Raw genomic sequence first — 23579 nt, 5'->3', positions numbered from 1 at the left:
TCATGAACTCTGCATCGTGTTGCTCAGTGAGTGATGTGTGCACAAAAGCTTGAACATGTGAGCTTTCACATGACGCCTGACTGTGTGGAGTCTCACTGAGGAGAAAAGGTCCGGCTTGTAGAGATCTCTTTCAGTCGACTCAAAGGTTTGAATGTTTTAATGACTGTAAGGATTAGAAACCATCGAGACACACATTTAAACATATTTACATCTTTATTACACTATTTTCAACATAATCAAAATATCTGTCATAAAAATGTTTATATTTAAAACATTTTTTTTTTTTACAAATGTTAACTAAAAATATAGTTTAGAGATCTTTGTGCTCGATCTGAAGAAGAAAAAAAACCTGCTACATTCATTATTTCAGTTTTAAAATGTCTGGAGTGTTTCCTGTTGTAACATTGAGTCATATGACCTGGAAATAATTATGGAGAATTTAAAGCTAAATTAACCTGCCTTCACATGATCAGTCCTTTCATGTGAGCAGTCATTAATACTACTTCTGCACATACAAAAAAATATTGTACAAAATCATTTTAAAAAAAAGTGCAAAATCAGCCGATTAGTTTCGGTAAACTGGGAGTAAACGATGCAGCGGTAAAGTGTAGAAAGATATTGTTGAAATCTGTGATTCACTGTTTGTGTGGATTCATGAACTCTGCAGGTCAAAAGGTCTTCATTCCTTTTTCCCTCTCTTCGGCGCTTTGTTGGATTTGCTGAGGATCTTCATGAGGTTTTTGGACATAAAGTACGGCTTCTGCAGAGACCCATCGTTACGCTCCAGATCTTCCACTGTGACGGAAAAATGAAATCAAACTGTGAGCTTGTTTCTGTGTCTGAGTTTTCAAATAATACTGATAAAAATCAGCCTTCATGTTTACATGCTTTTATAAAACACTCAGTGATCTGTAGATATTTACTCACAGAAGCAGAGGAAGAGCGTATCAACACACATGTTGTACACACTGAAGAATCCATGAGCTATGAGGTAGCTACCAAACACCACCGTCTGTCATCAAAAGAGAACCAGAATCAGAATCTGGTTTTATTGCCAACTACATTTACACATACAAGGAATTTGACTTGGTGTGTTGGTGCTAAACAATTAACAAGGAAATAAAGCAGAACTAGAAACAACTTAAATAATACAGAATAAGAAGATATTACAAGATATAAAATATAATTTAAAAATGTAAAATATAAAAAACACAAAATGTACAAAAGCTGTGCAGTGGACCAAAGAGCTTCAACCCAAATAAAAACTTAGTTTAATGTATCTGAGTGAATCTGTTTTCAGAGCGAGAGAGGGGCACGTTGTGACACTTACGATAATGGGCATCCAGTAGTAGTTGAGTGTTTCAGAGCGGAAGGTGTCGCCGGGCAGGAGTATTCGTCCAGAGAAGAAAAAGAAGGACAGCACAGCTGGAAACAGAAAGACATTAAAGAAACATTTCATCAAACAGGCTGCTTTCTAAAGACGTTCCTAGCTTGTGAATTAAAGGTCTTACGTCTCATGTGTTTCTTTAATTATTAACCTTTTTTTTAACATTCTGTAAATCAGTGTTGTAGAACTCGAATCCAGTACGCCACCTGTCTTATCATTAGAGAAGACCTATAATAATAATAATCAGGAATACTTTCTAAAATTATGATCTAAAAACATGTCCTACTGACAAAACTACACAAAAAGAAAACAACAACGTGAGGTCAGAAAATCAAGCTTTTCATCAGAGATGAAAGATCGTGTGTCACGTCTTGTTTTCTGTAACGACGGGCCGAAGGAGGGAGATCAGACTCGACAAAAAGAGGGTGCTCAGGTCTCAGTCTTACTGATGACATGCTTACAATGAATGTCCTTTAGTGTTCCTCAGCACGAGTATCAAATGAGTAAAAAGAAACTGCTCATACAGGTCTTACTGTAAGACACTGAATATCATTATCTCAGATTGTAGATCAATATTGTGGCTCTGATATCAAAGGAAACAGTTTAAGTTATTAACTACTCATCTCTCACTTCCTGTCTCACTTTATCCGTCTTTCCCGGCTCAGGTTGTCAGATGATGACTGTTCAAACTAATGTTTCCTACTCTGTGTTTCAAAGCGCTTCCTTATTATCGATGGTCTAGAAATGCTTTTTATATAAAGTGACAAGAGATACCGTTTTTTTTTTCTTTTTTTCTTTTTTTTACAATTTGGTGCCACTATGTAAACGTTGATTGATCAATTGAAATCGACTTGAATTGATCAAATCCACCACATGTACTTCATTTAAGTCCTCAAGCTTGAACTCACCCACTCCTCCGACCACCAGGAGCTTCCCAAAGAACAGCAGCAGGTCCGTCACTTTATCGAGCACCACCACCCTACAGGGAGCACAGAATCATCACTCTGTCTCTCTGAAACATGCTGATATTCTCATGTTTCAAACAGAGACTAAAACTCCTGAACAGGATTAATAGAAAAGAAGACTTCAGCACTAACCTTATTATATTCCTCATGAGCAGCTTGAAGGCATTTTTGGCAGAGACGCAGAAGTTTTTCCCATAAACAGCAATCTGTGAAGAAACAAAAAACTTGTTATTGACAGAAAAACAAACATTACTTTAGGAGTGATCTCTGAGCATCATACAAACTGTGCAGTGGTGGAAAAATGAGGTGTTGCTTATTCGATTTTTTTGTGAAGTTACCAGAAAATAGTTTTGTAATTCATAGGATTTCGAGACCACTTTTTGAACGTCTCTTTTGAAGGAATCAAAAAGCTTTTTTACTCGGTCTAGTCTTGGTCTCAGATGGGGCTGACTCCAGAAGACCAGGCAAGACCACCACTGATTATTTGTCTGATTGATTATATGTACTTACTGCCATAAGAAGCATAACACCCCTTTCTAAAAGAAGAAATAACTTCAATTAATTTGTAGTTTTTTTTATCCCCTGGTTACGGCTGCGACTTTCCCAGTGTTACGCACTAAATGAGCGACACACGCCTGCGCACAAGATGAGGATTTTTCTGTGATATTCATGGTCTTGGTCTCGATCCCTAAATGTCTTGGTCTTGTCTCGATCTCGGAGCACTCTGGTCCCCGCTGTCCAAAACTGTCCAATACCTACGTTATATATATTGACTCACCATAATGTAAGCGTTCCTGTTGAGAAACTTGATGAACTTCTCCAGACACCAGAAGCAGCACTTCAGGCAGCACATCAGGAAACGAGCCACCGGATTCTGAGCCGCTATAGGGGGAAAAGAAACAACATCAAAGTGTTTACTGTGATCAGACAGAACACCACATGACATGCTGCCAATACCCACAATAATGAGGGAAGTTTTCATGTTTTCATTCTCTCTCCTTCTAATGTTTCCTGTCTCTCCTCAGCTGTCCTATCTAATAAAAGAAGAAAAAAATGCCCCTCAAAGAATAACTAAAAGAAGTTGTTAGAGTTGCTCCGTCTCTATGTAAAGATCTCTTATAGGAAATAAAGCTGCTGTGATCCTAACAAACTAAAACAAAGGGAGCAGATAAAACATGATCAGAGACCTTCAGGGTAGCTCAGAAAGTGAAATGGTTGTATGTCACTCTTACATCTTGTTTTGTGGTCGATGTACTCCAGAATGATCCTCACTATCTGCACCAGGGTGAGGATCAAAGAACCAAATGCCAAGGAGCCCACGTGGAACCTGAAATAACAAAATGTCTTACTTGATTTTTTTATGGATATCAGAAAAATAATGGAAAAGGAGAAAGTAAATTCCAAAGGTTTCATCATTTAATGTGTCAAATGAAAACTGTCACTCAGAGATAGAGTGACTCTCACAGCAACAATCTCTATTGTTGAGCCGCTGAGCTCTGCTTCCCTTAGTGGTTATGTGAAGGCTTAGGGCGCCCTCTAGGAGCTGGAGAGGGAACTACAGTTTGAACTGAGCTTTAATGTTAACCCTCATGCATCACTTTGGACATTTTTGTCCATTTGGTCAAATGTTACCTCTTCTGTCTGCCAGAATCATGTAATCAAACTGGCATTTAAAGGGTTAAATTCCTGATAATTACTCAATATTTGATATTTTAGAGCAGGGCTGAAGTTGTTCAAGAGATTTATGCAAAAAGAAAAAAATATCAATCTGTTCTATTTTTATAGCAGTTTTTGTAAATTGGACATTTTCACCCTCCAATGTCCAATCAGGGAATTACATTTTAAATCTGATGCAACACAAAAACTAACAATGCACCAAAGTCAATATTTTGGATAATCTTTGACATATCCAAGACTGATTAAAAAAAAATCCCCCAGCCATTAAATATTTTTTTATATGGAAAATAACTAATTTTTGCGTTTTTTTTTCTTAAATAACAACAGTGACATCAAGTAATCAAACTGGCATTTAAAGGGTTAAATTCCTAAAAAATTACTGAATGTTTGGTAGTTTTGAGCAGGGCTGAAGTTGTTTAAGAGATTTATGCAGAAAAAAGTAGAAAAAAATATCAATCTGTTCTATTTTTATAGCAGTTTTTTGTAAGTGGACATTTTTGTCCTTAGTGACTTAAGAGGGTCGTAAATTAAACTGAAGCCTGAGGGTTAATCAGAAATACCTACCTGCAGGCAGCCGGTATGTGAGACACTTTGACATCATTTAATGTTGCAGATATTTAAAATGGTTTTTCGGCAGCTCATGAAACGTACCTGAGTGCGCGTAAAAAGCTGGCGGACAGGGGGAACGTGGGGATGTCGTGCGGTTTGGTGAAGGCCCAGTAGTAAGAGGCAAAGGCTCCCGCCAGCGTGCACTGTCCCAAAGCGATGACAAAGTTAACACACCAGAGGAAAGCCACAGCGTTGTAGATCTGCAGGTTGAAGAGATTTCTCTGGAAGAGACCCTCGTCGTTGTATTTGATGAAGAGGCAGCTCGCTGAGGGGCATTCTGGGTAAGCGGACAAGTTGAATTTCTGAGAGAGGAGAGAAAGAGTGAGTGGAGGATGTTAGAGTCGACCTTCTAAATGGCTAACAATTTGTGATATGGGGTCATTTATGATGAGACAAAAAAAGGGTCTCAAACTCATTAAAGTCTTTATATGTGATTTTTCACACTTTAATATAATATAAATCCACTATCTCCTCTGAAAATAACTCTGTGAGTCATGACTGTCTACAATGGGTGTAACACCCGAGTCCCACTTCAGAGTTTTCAGAGTCCTATCTTCAGTTTGTTTACATCGCCCGGACGGCCGGCTGACTCCTCCCCTCGTATATAAAAGTTGTTTAATTGAGGGACTAGAGAAAAGAAGAATAACATACTGTACTCACTGCTTAACTGTGTTTCTAGATCACGCTCATTTCAGGTAAATTTACATGCAGTGTGAAGATACCAGCAGAATAAAGATCGCTAGCATTAGCATGCTAACACAACAATGCACCGCGAGTTGTTTTGGTTTCATGCTGGTGCTCAAGGGCGACATCTGCTGGATCAAAACAATCACATATAAAGCCTTTAAAACTCGGGTTTGAGTTTTTAGCCAGTTATAAAACAAACTTAGATAAATACTGTTGCCTCTTTATGACCGACGAAAGCAAAGGGAAGGGAAGGATCGCCTTTATGATTTTTACAGCAAAGACTCGCAATAAATAAGAACTTAGAAATGTAAAAGACAGCAGGAGGACTACGCCTTGGGTTTACAGATGTCTCAAGGTTGGGGACTTCCCTTTTTAATGAACAAATCAATCAAAAGATTTATGTAATACATAGGGTCACTGACTCACCTGAGGGTCACAGTCCACTGTGCCGTTGAGGCTCTTACAGTCGCTCATAGTGGAGTTTAAGGCCACCACTCTGTAGATTGGGTTTCCTGAAGTTGCCAAATATCTACATCTAGTTCAGGAGAAGAACTCTGGACTATAGGTGTGATTATAAAGTTAAAAACAAACACTGAACAAGATGACTGTTAATATAAAATGAAGGTAAAAGGATACAAAGCAGTGGCACCCCAGTAAGCAACACACACCAGCAGGAGAACAAAGGTGACCAGAGGGTACAGCAGAGAGGACATCATGTGACCCACCGCCCTGTGGACACACATCATGAGGTTTTCACAATTACATCTGAAGACACACTAACTTATTTACACTTAAACCTGCTGTTAGAACATTTCCCTCAATTTCTTAATATCAGTGTTTCTCCTAATATGTAAATAACCTTTAACCTTCATGCATCACTATGGACATTTTTGTCCATTTGGTCAAATGTTTCCTCTTCATCTGGCCATCATTTTGTCCGTGTTAGTGCATATGGCACCATTTTTTCCAAGAAAGTCTCTCCCTTGACAAATTTTGTAATGCACATTTTATTTTTTTAATAGATCAATAGAACACTGAAACATGTTTACGACCTTCTTAAGTCACTAAGGACAAAAAATGTCCACTTACAAAAAACTGCTATAAAAATAGAACAGATTGATATTTTTTTCTACTTTTTTCTGCATACATCTCTTAAACAACTTCAGCCCTGCTCAAAACTACCAAACATTCAATAATTTTTAGGAATTTAACCCTTTAAATGCGAGTTTGATTACTTGATGTCACTGTTGTTATTTATGAAAAAAAAAACACAAAAATTAATTTGGTGGCTGGTGGATTTTTTTTTAAATCAGTCTTGGATATGTCAAAGATTATCCAAAATATTGACTTTGGTGCATTGTTAGTTTTTGTGTTGCATCAGATTTAAAATGTAATTCCCTGTTTGGATAATAGAGGGCGAAAATGTCCAATTTACAAAAACTGCTGTAAAAATAGAACAGATTGATATTTTTCCTTTTTTTTGCATAAATCTCTTGAACAACTCCAGTCCTGCTCAAAAATATCAAATATTGAATAATTATCAGGAATTTAACCCTTTAAATGCCAGAATCATGTCATAAAACTGGCATTTAAAGGGTTAAATTCCTAAAGATTATTGAATGTTTGGTAGTTTTGAGCAGGGCTGAAGTTGTTTCAGAGATGTATGCAGAAAAAAGTAGAAACAAAATATCAATCTGTTCTATTTTTATAGCAGTTTTTTGGCATGGACATGTTTGTCCTTAGTGACTGAAGAGGGTAGTAAATTAAACTGAAGCCTGAGGGTTAAGAGCAGGAATACATTTATATGGATACAAACATTAAGGTTAATTAGGAGTTTAAAAACAACTCTGAACAGTGTTTAACTGGATTCATGTCTCACTTGCTGGACTCCTGGATGAGGGCGATGGCTATGCGGATTCTGTTGCGCAGGAAGATGAGGGTCAGGAGAATGATCGCCTCAGCCACAGAAATGATGATCACTGCAGCGGGAGGAGAGAAAATTATGTTGTTTTTAAAAAATGTAATGACCCAAATGATGCATGTTGTGTGCAAACACAAAGGCATTCTTTGTTGAGTGTGAATATTTGACATATTTGGCATTTATAATATCAAAAGTTATTGCCATTTTATGTCCCTCCATTCCTCTGTACTGGTGACTGCCTGAGTAAAAGCTGCTGTGGTGAAAGATCACCATTATAACCTGATTTTGTGTTATTTTGCATGTGACCATATGTGAGTTCAACATCTGACCTTTTAACAAGTTTAAAGCACACTCACTTTCCCCTACAAAATGCTAATAAGACTCACAGAAGGCCAGCCAGGTCTCTTGTGTTTGCAGGTAAACGTTGAAGTTTGTTGTGAAGCCGACATCAGAGATGGACGCAGAGGCTTTCTTGTAGTTGTCATACTCCCAGTAGCAGTGCCAGATTCCTGCAAGAGAAACACTCCAACAACTCAGAGAGACATCTCATACTGAGACAAAAGAAAAAAAACACTGTCGTCACATCTGTCTGTGTTCAGAACTGAAATATAAAACCTCAAAACCACAACAAGGAGAACACAGGACCAGCAGCAGCCTGAATTTGTTGATATGATTAATTAATATGTGTTTTTTTTTTTTTTAATATACTTTGTTTTAATTTTTTTCAAAGAGTTGCTTCATTCATTTGGTTATTTCATTTCAACAAACACGTTTTCAACATAAGATGTTGAATGAATCAAAAAAATAAACTACCCCAAAGAAAAGAAGCAGCAACATCTCTAGAAATGGATACACAGACATACATACACATTAAAACATGAAATAAGAGAGAAAACATCAAACAATAAATAAAAAAAAAAAAAATGATAATAATAATAATAATAATAATAATAATAAATACATTTTTTAAAATTAAAAAATAAATAAAAATAAATAAATAATACAAATAAAATAATAATAAAATAAAATAGAAAACAAACAGACAAAACCAAAAAGCAAAAAATTGAGGTTTCTACCTTTCTACATTGGATTAATTTAAATATTTCATGGGTATTGTCACACAAATATGCACAAACAATTAATTTATTAATAAACAATTTATTAACAAAGTCATACATGCATTCTCTATCATGTGGCCTGCTCCTCATGTGCAAATGAATTAACAAGTTCAAAGGAATTTAGAAAAGATAAAGTATATTATCTTTCCATTCTAAAGCTGGTCGAGCCACAGATACACACTCGAACATATTACAAACACTGTTTACCGTATGCTCCGGCGCCCAGGACTCCTACGATGAGCACCCAAACCATGACTGGAGCGGTGAATCTCAGCAGCAACAGGAACAACATGCTGACCACCATGGCTATAACCAGACCGCTGAGAGGAGACGATTTGAAGAGGGAGCAAACAGTGAAAAATAAAACAAAGAGGGGAAAGAAGACAATTTTATTTGAAGTTGTAAATCATATCAGACATAAAAAATAAATAAAAGGATTATCTAATGATTGGGCAAAATAACCTGACACTTTGGAAAATGTGCTTAAAAAAAAGCCCTTTAAATCATGATTTGATGAAACCTTTAAGCTCTATACATTCAAACCTGCCATCCTTTCTGACCTCTGCCAATAGATGGCAGCGTGTGAGCAGTGTTGATTTCTGAGTAAACTCACAGGAGGATCCACTGCCATGACGACGCAAAATCCTCAAAGATTCGGAGGCCGATCTCTCTGGCATTGAATCCGTTCACAATGTCTCTAATGAAAACAAAAGGGAGGAGAAGCTGTGCTGGTGACTTTTCTCCTTCAGACAGGAAAGAGGATAGCAAAAGGGTTGAGAAAAACTAACAGGATGAGGAAACAAGGAAGATCTAATGACTATAATGAGAAAAAAAAGACGACTAATGTAAGTTTGCAGTGGTAAAAAAAAGCGGTGAATCAGATACAATCTTCAAAACAACCTCAACTCCTGCAAGGATTTCAGACACACTGAAAGGGTTACTACCAGGAAGTCCAAGAGATAAAATGCAAGCACTCAAACCAGGAAATAGAGGGTGTGTTTTACTGCAGGTTGTAGGAAAAAGTCACTTTATGCTTTATCTCTCCCAGTCCCCCAAAAAAAGTATTTTACACAACGATCTACGGCGGCTTTCTACAACTACACAGCAACAAGAGAACAGCTGCTAAACTACAAGTCGACACAAACACTCACGAGGCCACTGACCCTAAGCTGTGGGGAGAGAGAGGAAAAAGAAACACAGTTATTATCAGCATGTGTGTGTCTGTGTTAGTTATCAGTCAATGTACAGAAATGTTTCCTTTTATTTCAAAAATATAAAAAATATTCAGAATTTGATGTCGGTCATGGTAACAGAAAATTAAATATATCCCAAACTGTCTTCCAAATGCAACATTATCCAGTGAGGCCAGGTGGGATATGCTGATATCTCTCTTAAGCCAGTTCAATGTTATTGCCTTCTTGGCTGCTACGAGAAGTATATGTAATAAATAAATCTTATTTCTGCTTTTCAGTTTTTGGGTGTGTGTGTTTTTTTTTTGTTTTTTTTTAATGTGGGTTGCTTGTTTTTTGTTGTTTTATTTTTTCTCTATTACAAAACAAATTGGGCAAACTAAGATATTATTATAACCATTTTGTTTTCTTCTGCATTCTATTATTGTTTTGTATAATATTATAAAAAGAAATGAACTATGTTTGGATTGCCCAATAAAAACAAAGTTGAAAAAATAATAATAATAATAATTATGAAGCAATATCTATATGCTGATCTTTTTTTAAGGAAGTCATGTTGTTGATTAGAGATTGCATGCGTACACAGTTGTATGTAAACAGGAATTTAAGTGGAATTTATCCGTACATCAGACATGTAAACCGCTAGGAAGGAATATTCTCTCCTTTAGAATCAGTAAAGAAAAAAGTGTTTGATTTCACAGCAGGTTCTTCAGATGGTTTTGTTGAACATTTAATTCAGAATAGGACCCCTTGTTTCTTACCCGGTGCCATTCTTGATTATGTTGACTGTGGCGTTGACTGATGACGGTAAGCCTGGAATATCTGAAAATTCTCCAGGAATCTTCTCCAGTGTTGTGAAATCAGGCAAACATCTCCCCAGCACTAAATCAGAAAAAAACAACAACAGCATGCACATTAACAAAAAGTGTAAAGAATTTAAAGCCACAGTGCCAAATATATGTCATAACTCAAGTTGTTTAGACACCAATATCAGAGCCTCGGATGCTGCTTAAATTGTAGAATAGGAAATGTGCAGATATATCAAACAATTAAATAATTCAACACCATAACAATACGCCCCAAAGAATCAACTTGCTTTAGGTAAATTGTCATTGAACAATAACAAATAACAACAATACAGAGCTAGCAGGGAGAGCGGTGACGTTTTTTTTAAGCAGTATCTATCAAGAGGGGTTTAATCGATATCGACCAATATTCAAGACGTCTGAATCTGAATCAGGGTGGAAAAATGTGAATCTGAACATTCTAGTCCCAAATAAAGGAAAAAGAAAACAACGTAGTTTTAAAGGTCGTTACACTCACATGAGGTTGTGGGTGTGAAGAAAAAAGGACACAGCTCCTTTTCCACGATTTCATGAACGCTCTGGGGGAAAAATAAATAAATCTAAGTTACATGTAAATGGAGTAATGAGTCAGATTTTCACTTCTTAAAATTTGAGACCAAAGAAAATTAAAATTACTGCTTTGCAATTGTAAAACTTAACGGACAGAGATGTAACGCTACCTTGAAACATGATTAAAAATCAATAACAAAACAGGGACAATTCAAATCGATAAGACAAAAAATACATCGTGATTTTTTTTTTTTTTTACCAGCAGAACCAACTATACAATCAACAACTAAATTAACTAAATATAACTATTAAAGAAAAGTATAATTTATACATAAATAGATTTAATTAGAAAATTGAATCCTGATAAAATCATATTGTGAAATAAGCATTGTGACATCATGTGGGAGGATTGTAGCTGTTTGCCAGGAGGCGTCACTTTAGTCATTACAGACCATTAACTGTCAGCTTTGTTTTTGTTGTTTTTATTGTTTGTTGCTTAACAAGCTAGACGGGCGTGTTTCAGTGACCAAGATATTCAATCCCCCTCTATGCCTGCTTCCAGATTAGCCAGAAGTTAGGCAATTTCCATCATTGAGCTTTCAGAACACCTCGTCAGAAACCAATGAGAATACTTCCTTGTCATTTAAAGTCTATGATCTGAGCCTCATAATTGTGTAGAATCTGAAAAGACATTTGTGTGACTTGTTGTCATAATAATCAACAGTGTGAATTCTTGAGTTTTTGCCCCAAAAAATATATATTTTTGAGGTCACAGTGGCCTTGGCATTTGACCATCAAATTCTTCCCCTCGAGTCTAAATGGTTGTACGACTGAATATATTGTCTCTGAGCGTAGCTGGGCTGTTATGTGATATATGATAAGAGTCACATTTGAGAAGTGTATTAATGGACTTACCATGTCTGTTGTAGCCAGGTCTAAAGAAGGCACACAGTATTTTTGATCAAAAACGGCTGCTGGCTTCTTAGAGTAGTCCAGTATTCCCACAGCCTTAAAGTCAGTGGGACATGTCTCCACGCAAACCTAAAAGGTAGTGAAATAAGACGACTCTTTCAGGGACGCTGGGTCAGTGCAGTATCATCAGAAAACAAGTCAAATGAGCAGCCGTCTCTACCTGTGTGGTCGGACACTGGAAACCATTAAGAGCCGTTGCCATTACATTCACAGATGTGGCACATTTTAAAATGTTGTAGTAGAACAAGTTGGATTTGCCTCTGAGGGAGGGGAAAGAGAAAGAAGGAGTCACAATCATATTTTGTTAAATTTAGGAAAACTGTAATTATAAATAAAAACACATGAAGGGTTAAATTACTTGTTTGGTCCGATGCCACAGAACCATCCGGTGGAGTTTCTTGGATAGAGAACATGTCTTGGATCTCCATAGAGCCAAGCTGATGGTAAGATCACAAACACATTAAGAAGAGAACGCCACAACTTTAATCAACATAAAAGACAAAATCTAATTTGACACGGTCAATGAAGAAAAAAACAGTCTGGAGTAAAATAATAAAGTAAGAAGAAACCAATATCCTCTATTGAGGTCAAATGTCCTGTTGAAATGTGACTACATCACCTATCAGGAGTGTCTGTTGACTCTAGATAAGAGTGTTCAGAGTGTTGGAATGAGTTTGATGACAGAGCAATAAAGAGCTGCTGACGTGATGTTCACTGGAAATCAGCTGTTTGTACTATAACAAACTTATGGAGCTGACGAAAGATGAATAAGATGAATTTGATAAATAAATCAGTGTATTAGCTCTCGGTACAACTGTGAAGATCTTTCTTTGCACAGAACAAGGTGTAATAACAAACATGCAGGGTAGATGGAACAGATGTGGCTCAGTTGGTAGAGTCGTCGCCTCTCAACCGGAAGGTCGAGGGTTTGATCCCCAGCTGGGCAACATGTCTGATGTGTCCGATGTGTCCTTGGGCAAGACACTTAACCCCGAATTGCTCCCGCTACTTCGGTGTCAGTATATGATGGATGATACTACATAGCGACCACTACCATCAGTGTGTGAAAGGGTGTGAATGGGTGGGTGTGACATGTGGTGTAAAAGCGCTTTGAGTAGTCGGAAGACTAGAAAAGCGCTATATAAGCTCAAGGCCATTTACCATTTAACAGTAGCTGAGATGTACTACAAAACAAAACTATCTCTCTCTGCCTGTTTGTCAACTGAGCACGCTTCATAATAACATAAAGCGTGCATGTGTTGTATTACGACGTTATGTACAAGAGGTAATCGTGCTTAAGCACAGATAGTCCTTTGTAGTGTGACCGCAGATCGCGTGGGAGTGGCGCAGTGGGGGGCCAATCGTGCTTGAGTACGGCACGGTACAGATGGCCAGTGTGACCGCGCCCTAAAGTAAAGGAAACCAGTAGGGACTGGACAGAGAATGTGCTCTAGAGCCAGGACAGACTGGCCATTTTGTTGTTTCTGCTGCATAGGTTTTTTTTTTACATATAAAACAAACAAGATACAACATGAAACAAGCTTCACAGGTGCTAGCCAGTCGATTTTAGCCTTTCAGCCAGAGGCAGGCTTTTCCTTCTGTTACTGTTTATGCTCTATGCTAACAGGCTGCTAGCTTAATATTAACATCATATACATGTCGATTCAGCGTTAAATCTTTCAAAATGGGGCAATAATCAATGAAAAAAAAATACTGAGGTGAAGTTATAGGAAAAATCCATGTCCGCTTTGGTTTTTAGCCTGGATCGTGGAACAGCCAGCAGAGCTCTACCAGAGGATCTCAGACTGTGCACTAGCTCATGGGGGGATAAAAGCTCAGAAATATAGGAAGGGCCCAGCCCACGTTTGGCCTTAAAAGTAATGAAAATAATCTTCAAACCAATCCTAAAAGCAACAGGATGCCAGTGAAGGGATGCTAAAACCAGGGTGATGTGAGCACATTTATTGGTTCTTGTTAAAAGCCAGGCTGCTGAATTTTGGACTATTTGAAGGCAGTGGATTGCTTTTTAACTGGGACAGGTGTGTAATGAATCGCAGTAGTCGAGTTGGGAGGAAATAAAAGATGAATTAATTTTTCCAGATCCTTTACTGACATTAGGAAGTTGATCTTTGATACATATTTCCGAGTTGATAAAAACAGGACTGGACAACTCTCTTCACCTGGGGCCAAAAACAGAAGTCATGATCGTGAATAACCCCAAGGGTTCTGGCTGAGACTTTCAACACAATTTGTTAACTCAGTGACTTAATTTCTCTTTGCCAGGGGACCATTGAAAATGACTTTGCCAGGTGTAATCGGTACATAAAGCTGTGAGTCATCAGCATTACAATGAAAATTGTTATATTTCTGAATGATGTTTCTAAGAGGAATCAGGTAAATGGGAAACAGCGTTGGACCCAGAACTGAACCCTGGGGGACCCCATGGGACAGAAATGCAGTTGATGAAACTGAACCAGCGATTGACACAGAGAAAGATCTGTTATGTAAGTACGATTTTAACCAATTTAGGGCCACATCAATGATTCCTGCTCAGTGTTCCAGTCTGTCAATGAGAATATTGTGATCTATAGTGTCAAACGCAGAGTTGAGGTCAAGAAGAACAAGGATTGCACAGTAACCAGTATCTTCAGCCAATAAAAAGGTCATTGGAGACTTTAAGAAGAGCTATCTTAGTGCTGTGGAAAACCAGACTGGAATGTTTCAAATCAATTATTATCGGATATATGAGACTGAAGTTGTTTGAACAGTTACTTTCCAGGACCTTGAATAGGAGAGGGAGTTTTGAGACAGGTCTGTAATTCCAGTGTGGTGAGGTCTAAGTTAGGTTTTTTGAGGAGGGGCACAACTAGGGCAATGCTGAAATAAACAGGGATGGAGCCAGATGACAGAAAACTGTTTACAATAGCTAAATTGAAAAGGCTGATAATTGGCATGGTCTCCTTCAGAAGTTTTGTGGGTACCACATCAAAGGGGGGCAAGAACTTAGTGGACAAGACAGACAGTTAGAATAGAAAGGAATATGTAATTAATATACAAATGAGTGAGGTGGTGGGCTCAGAGGTTTGTGTTAGTGTTATCAAGGTCACTCTCACCTAAAGCTCCGACTCCAATGTAGCCAACAATGACAGCCATAAACAGGATACAGCAGATTATATCAGTGCACCCTCTGATGAAGAGCAACAAACAGAGACAGGAACAGGTTAAGTGAACGGGCTGAGCTTGGAATTGAGGTTTTGCCTTGGGGCTGCCAAAAGGGATTTCAGTCAGCAAACAAAATGTTAACTTTGAAAACACAAAGACTGACAGTCAATCAAAAACTCTACAGATAAAAGGAAAGGAATGAGGAATTAAGGAGTCAGTCAAAGTAAACAAAGAGGAATTCACCTTTTCTTTATGGGTCCATTGAAGCTTGGGTCAAACTGAGCCGGATCTCCTGGGAAATGAAAACAGTAACACAAGTGTCATAAATAACTTCACACTAACACATGTTAGCGTATCACGTATTGTTACATCAGTGATGGCACTGCAAGTCCACCTCGAGGAATTGCACGGCTTATTAAATCAGAAAGGTGCTGCTGTGCGTAAAAACGCTTTAGACTCTTAAGGGATTTTTGTTTTAGTGTGTTCCTACTTTGAACAGAGGCTGCAACTAACAATTGATGTCTTTCTTGATGAAACTGTGTTTTTTTGTGGCTCAATCGGTTAATCATCTGGTCTTAAGATTTTAATAAAATAAGAAAAAAATATACACAATCCAATTCTTCCCATGTGATGTCTTAAAATGCCTTGTATTGTCAATCCAAATTCAGTCGAAGGAAGGGGTGTGAACCCAGGTTGCCATGTCAAGGACTCTGAAGCTTCAGTGTTTATCCAGCTCTGCATGGGTCTGTAAACCTTTCTGTGTTCTAACCTCTCTCCATTTTTCAAAAGCATCTCCAATATTGATCCTAGTTTGAGCACGTTTCTGCTCGTGGAGCTTATTAGAAACATGCAGAGGCTTTTTAGGTCGGGTACAATCACTTCTATCTGAACCACTTCTCTTGCCCGCTTCCATCGCTGCAACACCTGTTGACCTGATAACTGCTCTCATATCTGGCAAATCGAGGGGCGTCCAAAACAGCCGTGTGGAGGTGCCTTGAAACCGCTTACCATCTATGGTCACAACAAAGACAAACCAGTCTGCAATGGACTCTAAAAGAAGGAGGACATACTGGCTGCTACATTGTTGTCAGATAATCCAGCACTTCAACAAAGCATGTGTCCTTTTGTCCAAAGATATAGCATTGGATCCTTTACTGACATTAGGAAGTTGACCTTTGATACATATTTCCCAGTTGATAAAAACAGGACTGGACAACTCTCTTCACCTGGGGCCAAAAACAGAAGTCATGATCGTGAATAACCCCAAGGGTTCTGGCTGAGACTTTCACACAATTTGTTAACTCAGTGAGTTAATTTCTCTTTGCCAGGGGACCATTGAAAATGACTTTGCCAGGTGTAATCGGTACATAAAGCTGTGAGTCGTCAGCATAACAATGAAAATTGTTTTGTTTCTGAATGATGTTTCCAAGCGGAATCATGGAAATGGGAAACAGAGTTGGACCCAGAATTGAACCCTGGGGGACCCCATGGGACAAAAATGTAGTTGATGAAACTGAACCAGCGATTGACACAGAGAAAGATCTGTGAATGATATAGTAAGGTAATTTTATAATTTAATTAATTAGATATCTTACATATTACTCATTAAAGCCTCAATGGCCATTAATTTTCTCTCAATCAACAAATCATTAAGTCAACGTCTCATCATTGTACTTCCACTTTAGAGATTAATCATTAAGAGAGCAAGTTTATAAAGTTTTATTTGCATACTTAACTATTTCTATTTTTGCCCCTATGACGCAGTGTGTTGTTTTATTGAGTAATAAGACGCCTTCATGTGTCCCTTTCTTAGAGTTAATAGATTACATTGTACGTCAATAAGGAAAAGGTCTTGTAGAAGTCATTTTTTATGGGTTAGTTGCTCAGGTGCTGTAACTCTGTGACAAAGGTGACTGTGTTACGGGAAAAAAATGTCTCAGGGTTGTTTCCTGGAACACGGGGAAAGATTGACAGCAAGAACAAGAAGAAGTTACTTAATGAGAAATCACACGGGCAGGAGTGAAGATAAAAGTATCTGAGTCGAGGCACCACATTGGCATGAAGCAGTTCAGGGTTATTTGAATAACATTTGAATCCAAATTAGAGACCTTGCTGGAAAGGCTTGTCACAGATGTTTCATCATTTTAAATATTCAAATTTGATCTGAAAACTTGTTTGGGCAAACTGAAAACATTGCTGTCATAGGAGTCAGATACATGAGCCTCAACAAGCTGCCATAATTTTATCCTGTTTGGCAGGAAAAACAAACAGGACTGCTTTGAGTATTTAAAAATGTGGAGAAGATGACAAATAGGCTGGAGATCAACATTTTTTGTGCTACATCGACATGAAAACTAACCGGGGTAAAAGGTTGTGATGAAGAGTTTTAACGGCCTATTGGATCTTCAGTGAAACATGCAAATAATAGCATGTCATGGTACTATGATCTGTCGTTGTTGATGCTCCTCACCACAATCATTTCTAATAGCAGTGAGAGCTAAATGATCTCCACTGGCTGTAATTTGCATAGGGCTGAATGCATGTGTCAACGCTGACGGCAGACTGCTGCATCACTGCTGAGAAGGATGCAAATCTTGAAACAGGAAACAAAAAGTTAGTAACTACTCATACTGCTCTGACACTGGCACATTGCAACACTGAAAGAGAATACCAAAAACTAAACTAAAGTGTTCATAAATGAGGTTTAAAACTGAGCCAGACTAATAAATATTCTATCGAGTAGTTTTACACAGGAGGGAGGTTTTTGTCAGAAAAAAAAAGGCCTCTGCAATGATATAAATTTGTGTGAACAAAGGAACCTGTTCATCGGCCTCTTGTAATGCAGCGAGTGTCAGATTTCAGCTCTGCTGTGAAGAGTGACTGACAACATGGAAAACAACGCTCTGTGTGACTGTGGAACACATGCAAACAGAGTTCACTTTTTATGTCCTCATTAAAAACTGGAGCAAGCTTCAAAACTTTGAACCCCAGACGGGCTAGTTGCTAGGCACGGCACGGTTATAGGGTTGGGTTTGCAAAATCAAAAAAAGTGTCAGGGTCATTGTTTGACCTTGGTAGGAAGAGGGAACGGCCGCTTTACATAAGATAGATAACACAGTGAAATACAAACATCCATCAGTGATTTGTGGCAGCAAATTAGGTATTTAAATAAGAATTACGTCTCTTAACTGAAGAGATATAAGACGTTATCTAAATAAATATTGTAAGCACTGTGTGGTTATTACGCAGCCTTGTCCTCACCCTTCTTAATGTTTTACTGCAGAAAGATGACAGCTCAGTTAATTGGTAACCTGTCGTGTAAACGAGACTTTCCCAGGAGAAAGTAGAGAAAGAAAAGAGTTCTGTTTACCAAGCAGTGAAAAATACAAGGATGTAAGGGGAAGGGGGAAACTGTGACATGAGTCCTGCATAATTGTTTAACTAACCACTAATGTACAGCAAACAAAGATTTATTTTGTTGTGATCATTCAGAGAGAACGAGGAGAACAGGTTCAAAGAAAAATATTTTCAGAATTGATTTATTAAAGTTAATCAGTTTAGTGGTTTAAATGTCAGAAAGAAGTGAAAAAATCCCAAAGATGGTGTTTACTTATTTTGTCCAATAATTGGTTCATACAGAAACATAATCAGTTTAGTGTCAAAGAAATGTGTCATTTTGATATTAAGGAAGCTGGAAGCAGAAGTTGTTATTAGTAAGTAAGTTATTCAGTCGATAAAGAGCTAATTGCTCAGCATACACTGACTCATTTTCTGCTTTAGCTTTAATAGAAAGAGTTTTTGCAATTGTTAAAATTCAGTAGTCCTCTGGATCAGTTCAAAATAAAACCAGCAGCATGGTAACAAAAAACTGATAAGCTGTGAACGGCTTCATATATTGCAAATAAATTCTTTATTTATCTATTTTCGACCACTGAAGACCAATCACAGATCAGTGGGTGGGAACTCACTCCCAGAATCAAAACTTAACGTCCGCCATATTGCTTGGAAGCTATGCTAACAGGCTCGATGGAGAAAGCTGATAATGGAGAAAAAAGTATAAATATAGCTGCGAGACGGCTGCTGCTGACAGGCCGGTCTTGTGTTTTGGTGAGGATGAGGAGCCCGGGCCGGCTCGAGCTGGGGCGGACTGTTAGTGTCAGTGCTCTCACTGTTTGCCTATGGACACAGGCATAGTGCATTCTGGGATTTGGTGTCTTTCATCCACATGAGCCAAAAAGACACTTTCTGCCTTTTCTCAGCCAAGAAGGCTCCAACTTCAAAATGTATTTCACATTTCTACATATATGACCCAATGTCAATACAGGTTCATGTTTCAACGGGTGAAGTATCCCTTTAATAGCTATGTGTGTTGTTGACAAATCAATAAATGTTGGGCTTTGAGAAATATGGGTTGTCATTTTTCACGATTTTCTAAGATTAGACAGACCCACACAAATAAATAAAAAAAATCAGGAAGATTTTAATTAAATGAATACTGCAAAACATATTTCCCTTCTTATGAGATTTACATTTCATTGAATATTAGACTTTATTTAATACAATCTAGAAGGAATTTTTATTTTTATGAACTTTAAACCTCAAAAACAGACCTACTGATTCCTATGTTTAAAATATTATCTGCTTTATGTATCTGGTTATTAAATTAGGCCGTATAGTCTTTGGCTGTTGCCTTCAGCTTTAAAAAAGAAATCCAGTCAATGATTTGCAGCAACAACCTCTTTGCAAGTCACTTATTTCTCCAATAACAGTGAGTGTCTGCAACTTTCTTAAGAGGAAACAAACTTTGAACAGGAATGTTCAAAATCAAAAAGAAAAAACCCAAACAAGTCGTGCAACAAAATCACTTCATTTAGCAACAACACACTGTTTAAAATCTGTGGTTTCAATAATAGTTTCTACTTCCTCGTGTCGTTCAGCAGTATGCGAGGAAGCAAGGTGATGAGTTTACATGTGTGGGTTTTTTACTAAAAACACAGGCTCTGCTTGTCACAATAAAGCTGCGATTAGTAAAGTGTCACCTGCGACACGTCCTGCACAAGCCTCTTTTGTCAGCACATTATCCTCTGAAGTTATTTGAGGAGTTATGGTTATTTACCACCAGGGAGGGGTTGTTTACCATCACTTTACAAAAACCTCCCGGACTGTCAACAGATGGGAGACTCTATGAATACATCAGATACCACAGAAAGCAAACAGGAGACAGAGCTCTGCTGAACACATGACACACAGGACTGAAAATCAAACACACAGGCTGATCTTAAATAAGGCCAGCATTTAGTTTAACATGAAACTGAAGATCTCCGTCATGATGTAAAGCTCGGCTAGGGCGGGAAATACACGACCAAACACCAGCCGCTTGACTGACAGATGGGGGGGGGGGGGATCACAGGTTATTCAATACCAATTCATATGCAAGTTATGGCCCACAATAAAGATAATATCACAGTTCAGTGACTCTGCAATAATGGATTTAATGCAGGACAATTATAAACATCCAGATATCTGATTATAGCTGAAGAATACAAAACACCTCTAAAAAGGTAAAGTGCAGGATCTCTCTACTTCTTTTCACCACTCTCCAGCATCCAAATATCTTATCGCTGTATTACCACTTCAACCTCTTCTTTGGCCAATTAACCCTCATTATAGTGTTGTAGTCAAGGCCACACTAACCGGGATCAAGACAGATCTGAGACCAGAGTGCTCAGAGACTAAAACCCTTTTTCACACATACGGAAATCTCCTGAAAAACTCCGGAGATTTGTCTACCCGGAGGGTCTTTAGGCCATGTGTGAATGCAAACATTCACGGGGACTTTACCCGGAGTTTCTCCTCCAGACCCCTCGTGTTTTAATCTGCAGAAAGTCCGAGTGAGCTGATGTCTGAACACGGCCGCATATACTCCGGAGATTTCAACTGGAGCCAATGAAAAGAGAATGACGTTTATATAGTGACTGTTTCTGCACGCGACCTCTACGATCTCCGTGCTCTAATTAAACGTCTGCATTCTGTTTTCTGTTCATCAGTATGTTGTTCTCCTCTCTTTTCTGGATGTTGTCATTCCATTGGATTACACATAGCATTGATATAAAGGCAAATATTGTCATTATAACGTCGTGTAGCGGACTCTGCTTTGCTTTGGCCGCTACTTCCGCGTTGTTTATTTACGTCACGTCTTACCTCAGGAAATCCCTAGATATATATCTAGATATTATCCAGAGTGCATGTGTGAAAAAGGCTTCAGGTTGCCAAACAAAAGATCGTCATGAGGGAAAACTTACTTCAAATTCAGAGAGGATGCAAATCTATAATCCTAATACATAAACAACAACAAACAAGAGCTGTAACTGAAATGAAATGACAGAGCATAAAAGAAACTATACATTCAGAAGAGGAAGCTTTTAGAGTGATCTAATTCAACAACAACTTCCTGTATCATCGATGACTTAAACAGATTGTTCTTGTTTTCTGTGGCTTTTGTAAAAATAGTAATAATAATATTATTAGGGGTTTCTGGACTGAAAGACATTTAAAGTTATAAGGAGTCAACTATACACAGAATAAAGAATAAAATGTGTTAATCAAAATACCCGCTTTACAGGTCTAATCTAGAGAAATGGTCACTGCTTTTAGCATCAACTTTACATGAACCATGTTCTTTCTTTAGCCGGGATGAATGAATCAAACTGATAATGACGTGAGATTTCACACCTTAAAGGCAGCTTATAACACAGATGTTTGCAGGTATAGCTTCCAAATAGCTTCAAACACGTTAACAAGAAACCTGGAGGGTGATATAAACAGGTAGCACAAGTTTCACAGACTCTCACCCACAAGTCGCTATAGGTGTTTTTACCACAACAAAGCACAAGCAGCGTTACACTTGACTTTGCTTTTTAACCAAAATACGGCTTTTTTTCATCCTAACATTTGTCTCATTTTAAGGACTTTTAGAAACTGGAAGAGATGAATTATAAAGACATGTAAGAAAAGAAATAATAGAAAAAACACTTTTTTTCAAATAATTGATTTATATACATTTTCTGAGATTCATTTGTGGCCAACTATAAATCTATTTTATTGAAAGCATTACCTTTGATCAGGTAATGTGTCTGACCTATAAAAGATGATGACATAAATTGATAAGTTCACAGTAACTTATTAAACAAAGTTATTGGTGCTAAGAAGCTCACACAGCTGTCCTGGTATTCCTTTGGTGAAGATTTAAGAAGAGAAAAGTTATTTATCAAATGTTAAAGAGGCAGACATTCATCTTTTATCTAGCCTATTTCTTATTTAGCCAACTTCACTTTAGGTCTAAGCTTTAAATGACATCAAAAGTCAAAAGTACGGAAGAGGATTAGGGTCATTAGACCTGACATAAATAATGATAGGAGGTAGATTTTTTTCATTCATGCACTTCGAGTGAAATGTCGCGAAAATAGTTTAAATACAATTTTGAGAATAAAGTCTAAATTTTGAGAAAAAAAAGTGAAAATGTGGAGAATAAAGTTCAAATAAGATTTCATTAATTTTTTTGACTTAATTCTCGATACTGAATTTCATATTTATTCACACATTTCTTCCTTTGCTCAAGTGCATAATGAATTTTTAAAAAATCCTCCTCCTATTATTCATAATTTCTTATTTCTGGCCCTATTCCTCTTCCGTACAGAAGATTGCGTAGGTTAATTAGAATCTCTGACTCTGTTAATTTTATTCAACAAATGTTACAGGAACATATTTAAGGAAGAAAGAATAAGACACAGTTAAAGTATTTCTAGTTAGTTGATGTTGGTTATCTTGAGCTTTGAGAGATACTCAGGTGAACAGGTGAACCCTCTGAGGTAACGGACGATGTTAACTCACCATACTCCGGTTTCTCCTGATCTGTCTCCTGTTTTTTACCCATTTCCCACCTGAACCGCCAACTTCCCCTCTTTCACTTTTCTTAACTTAACTTCTTTTGCTAAAAAGTATTCTTAAAACAAAACAGAAAACCGGTTAAAACTCTGTTAAAATGAGCTCGTCGTGTCCGAGCGAGTTGGAAAAAATCTTTCTTTTCTTCCTGCTGGGTATCGAGCACCTGCTGAAGATGCGTACCTGCACTTCTACCAAAGATGTTTTCATAGACAGGAGGCATCACTCCTTTTCTAATCTCCCGGCGGTGATGCCAAATGTAGTGCAAACTTTAGTTGAGGTTTTTGCACCTATATCCTTTTGTTGTATTACATGACAGCTTAAGGTACAACATTACTTAAATACAGTCATATGTAAATACTTTAATAATCTGTTCCTTCAGATTAGGATGATCAAATAAAATGATTTAGTACTTTTTCTTCTTAATTTTTTATACATTTTGTGTTTATTTTGGATGAAAAATATTAAAAGTAGTTGTGTTTTCTGATATTTGAATCCCAAAAAATAATATTACATCAGTTCAGGGTGGAGGATGTCCAAACTTATATTTAGCAACAACATCCTGATAAAAAACTCATTAATGTAATTTGCTCAT

The 23579-nt window shown here is 37.6% G+C and overlaps 1 protein-coding gene across 1 annotated transcript; it reads right to left on the bottom strand.

Annotated features, from left to right (window-relative positions):
• Positions 1-194: 194 nt before the first annotated feature.
• Positions 195-23185, bottom strand: slc44a4 (solute carrier family 44 member 4). The gene is made up of 22 exons (XM_020658054.3): positions 22934-23185; positions 15287-15335; positions 14995-15068; positions 12240-12318; positions 12042-12141; positions 11825-11950; positions 10878-10938; positions 10316-10436; positions 8978-9061; positions 8572-8684; positions 7633-7755; positions 7205-7304; positions 5962-6054; positions 5752-5854; positions 4681-4940; positions 3585-3679; positions 3131-3234; positions 2485-2558; positions 2296-2366; positions 1331-1425; positions 928-1012; positions 195-795 (listed from the first exon to the last, which is right to left on the bottom strand). Exons 1-22 carry the CDS (start codon positions 22974-22976, stop codon positions 680-682), a joined length of 2169 nt encoding a protein of 722 aa, XP_020513710.1. The 5' UTR covers positions 22977-23185; the 3' UTR covers positions 195-679.
• Positions 23186-23579: the final 394 nt, after the last annotated feature.

Source organism: Labrus bergylta, chromosome 19 (assembly GCF_963930695.1).
Source record: "Labrus bergylta chromosome 19, fLabBer1.1, whole genome shotgun sequence".
NCBI lineage: Eukaryota > Metazoa > Chordata > Actinopteri > Labriformes > Labridae > Labrus > Labrus bergylta.
Note: the sequence above shows the minus strand (reverse complement) of the source record. Positions and strands in the feature narration are given on the sequence as shown.

Excerpts from the sequence above, each read along its gene's own strand:
- slc44a4 (XM_020658054.3), bottom strand. The coding sequence starts at position 22,976 with ATGGGTAAAAAACAGGAGACAGATCAGGAGAAACCGGAGTATG. Across the intron at positions 11,951-12,041 it reads TCCAGTGTCCGACCACACAG|GTTTGCGTGGAGACATGTCC; the intron begins GTAGAGACGGCT and ends ACTACCTTTTAG. Across the intron at positions 7,305-7,632 it reads AGAGACCTGGCTGGCCTTCT|TGATCATCATTTCTGTGGCT; the intron begins GTGAGTCTTATT and ends CTCCCGCTGCAG.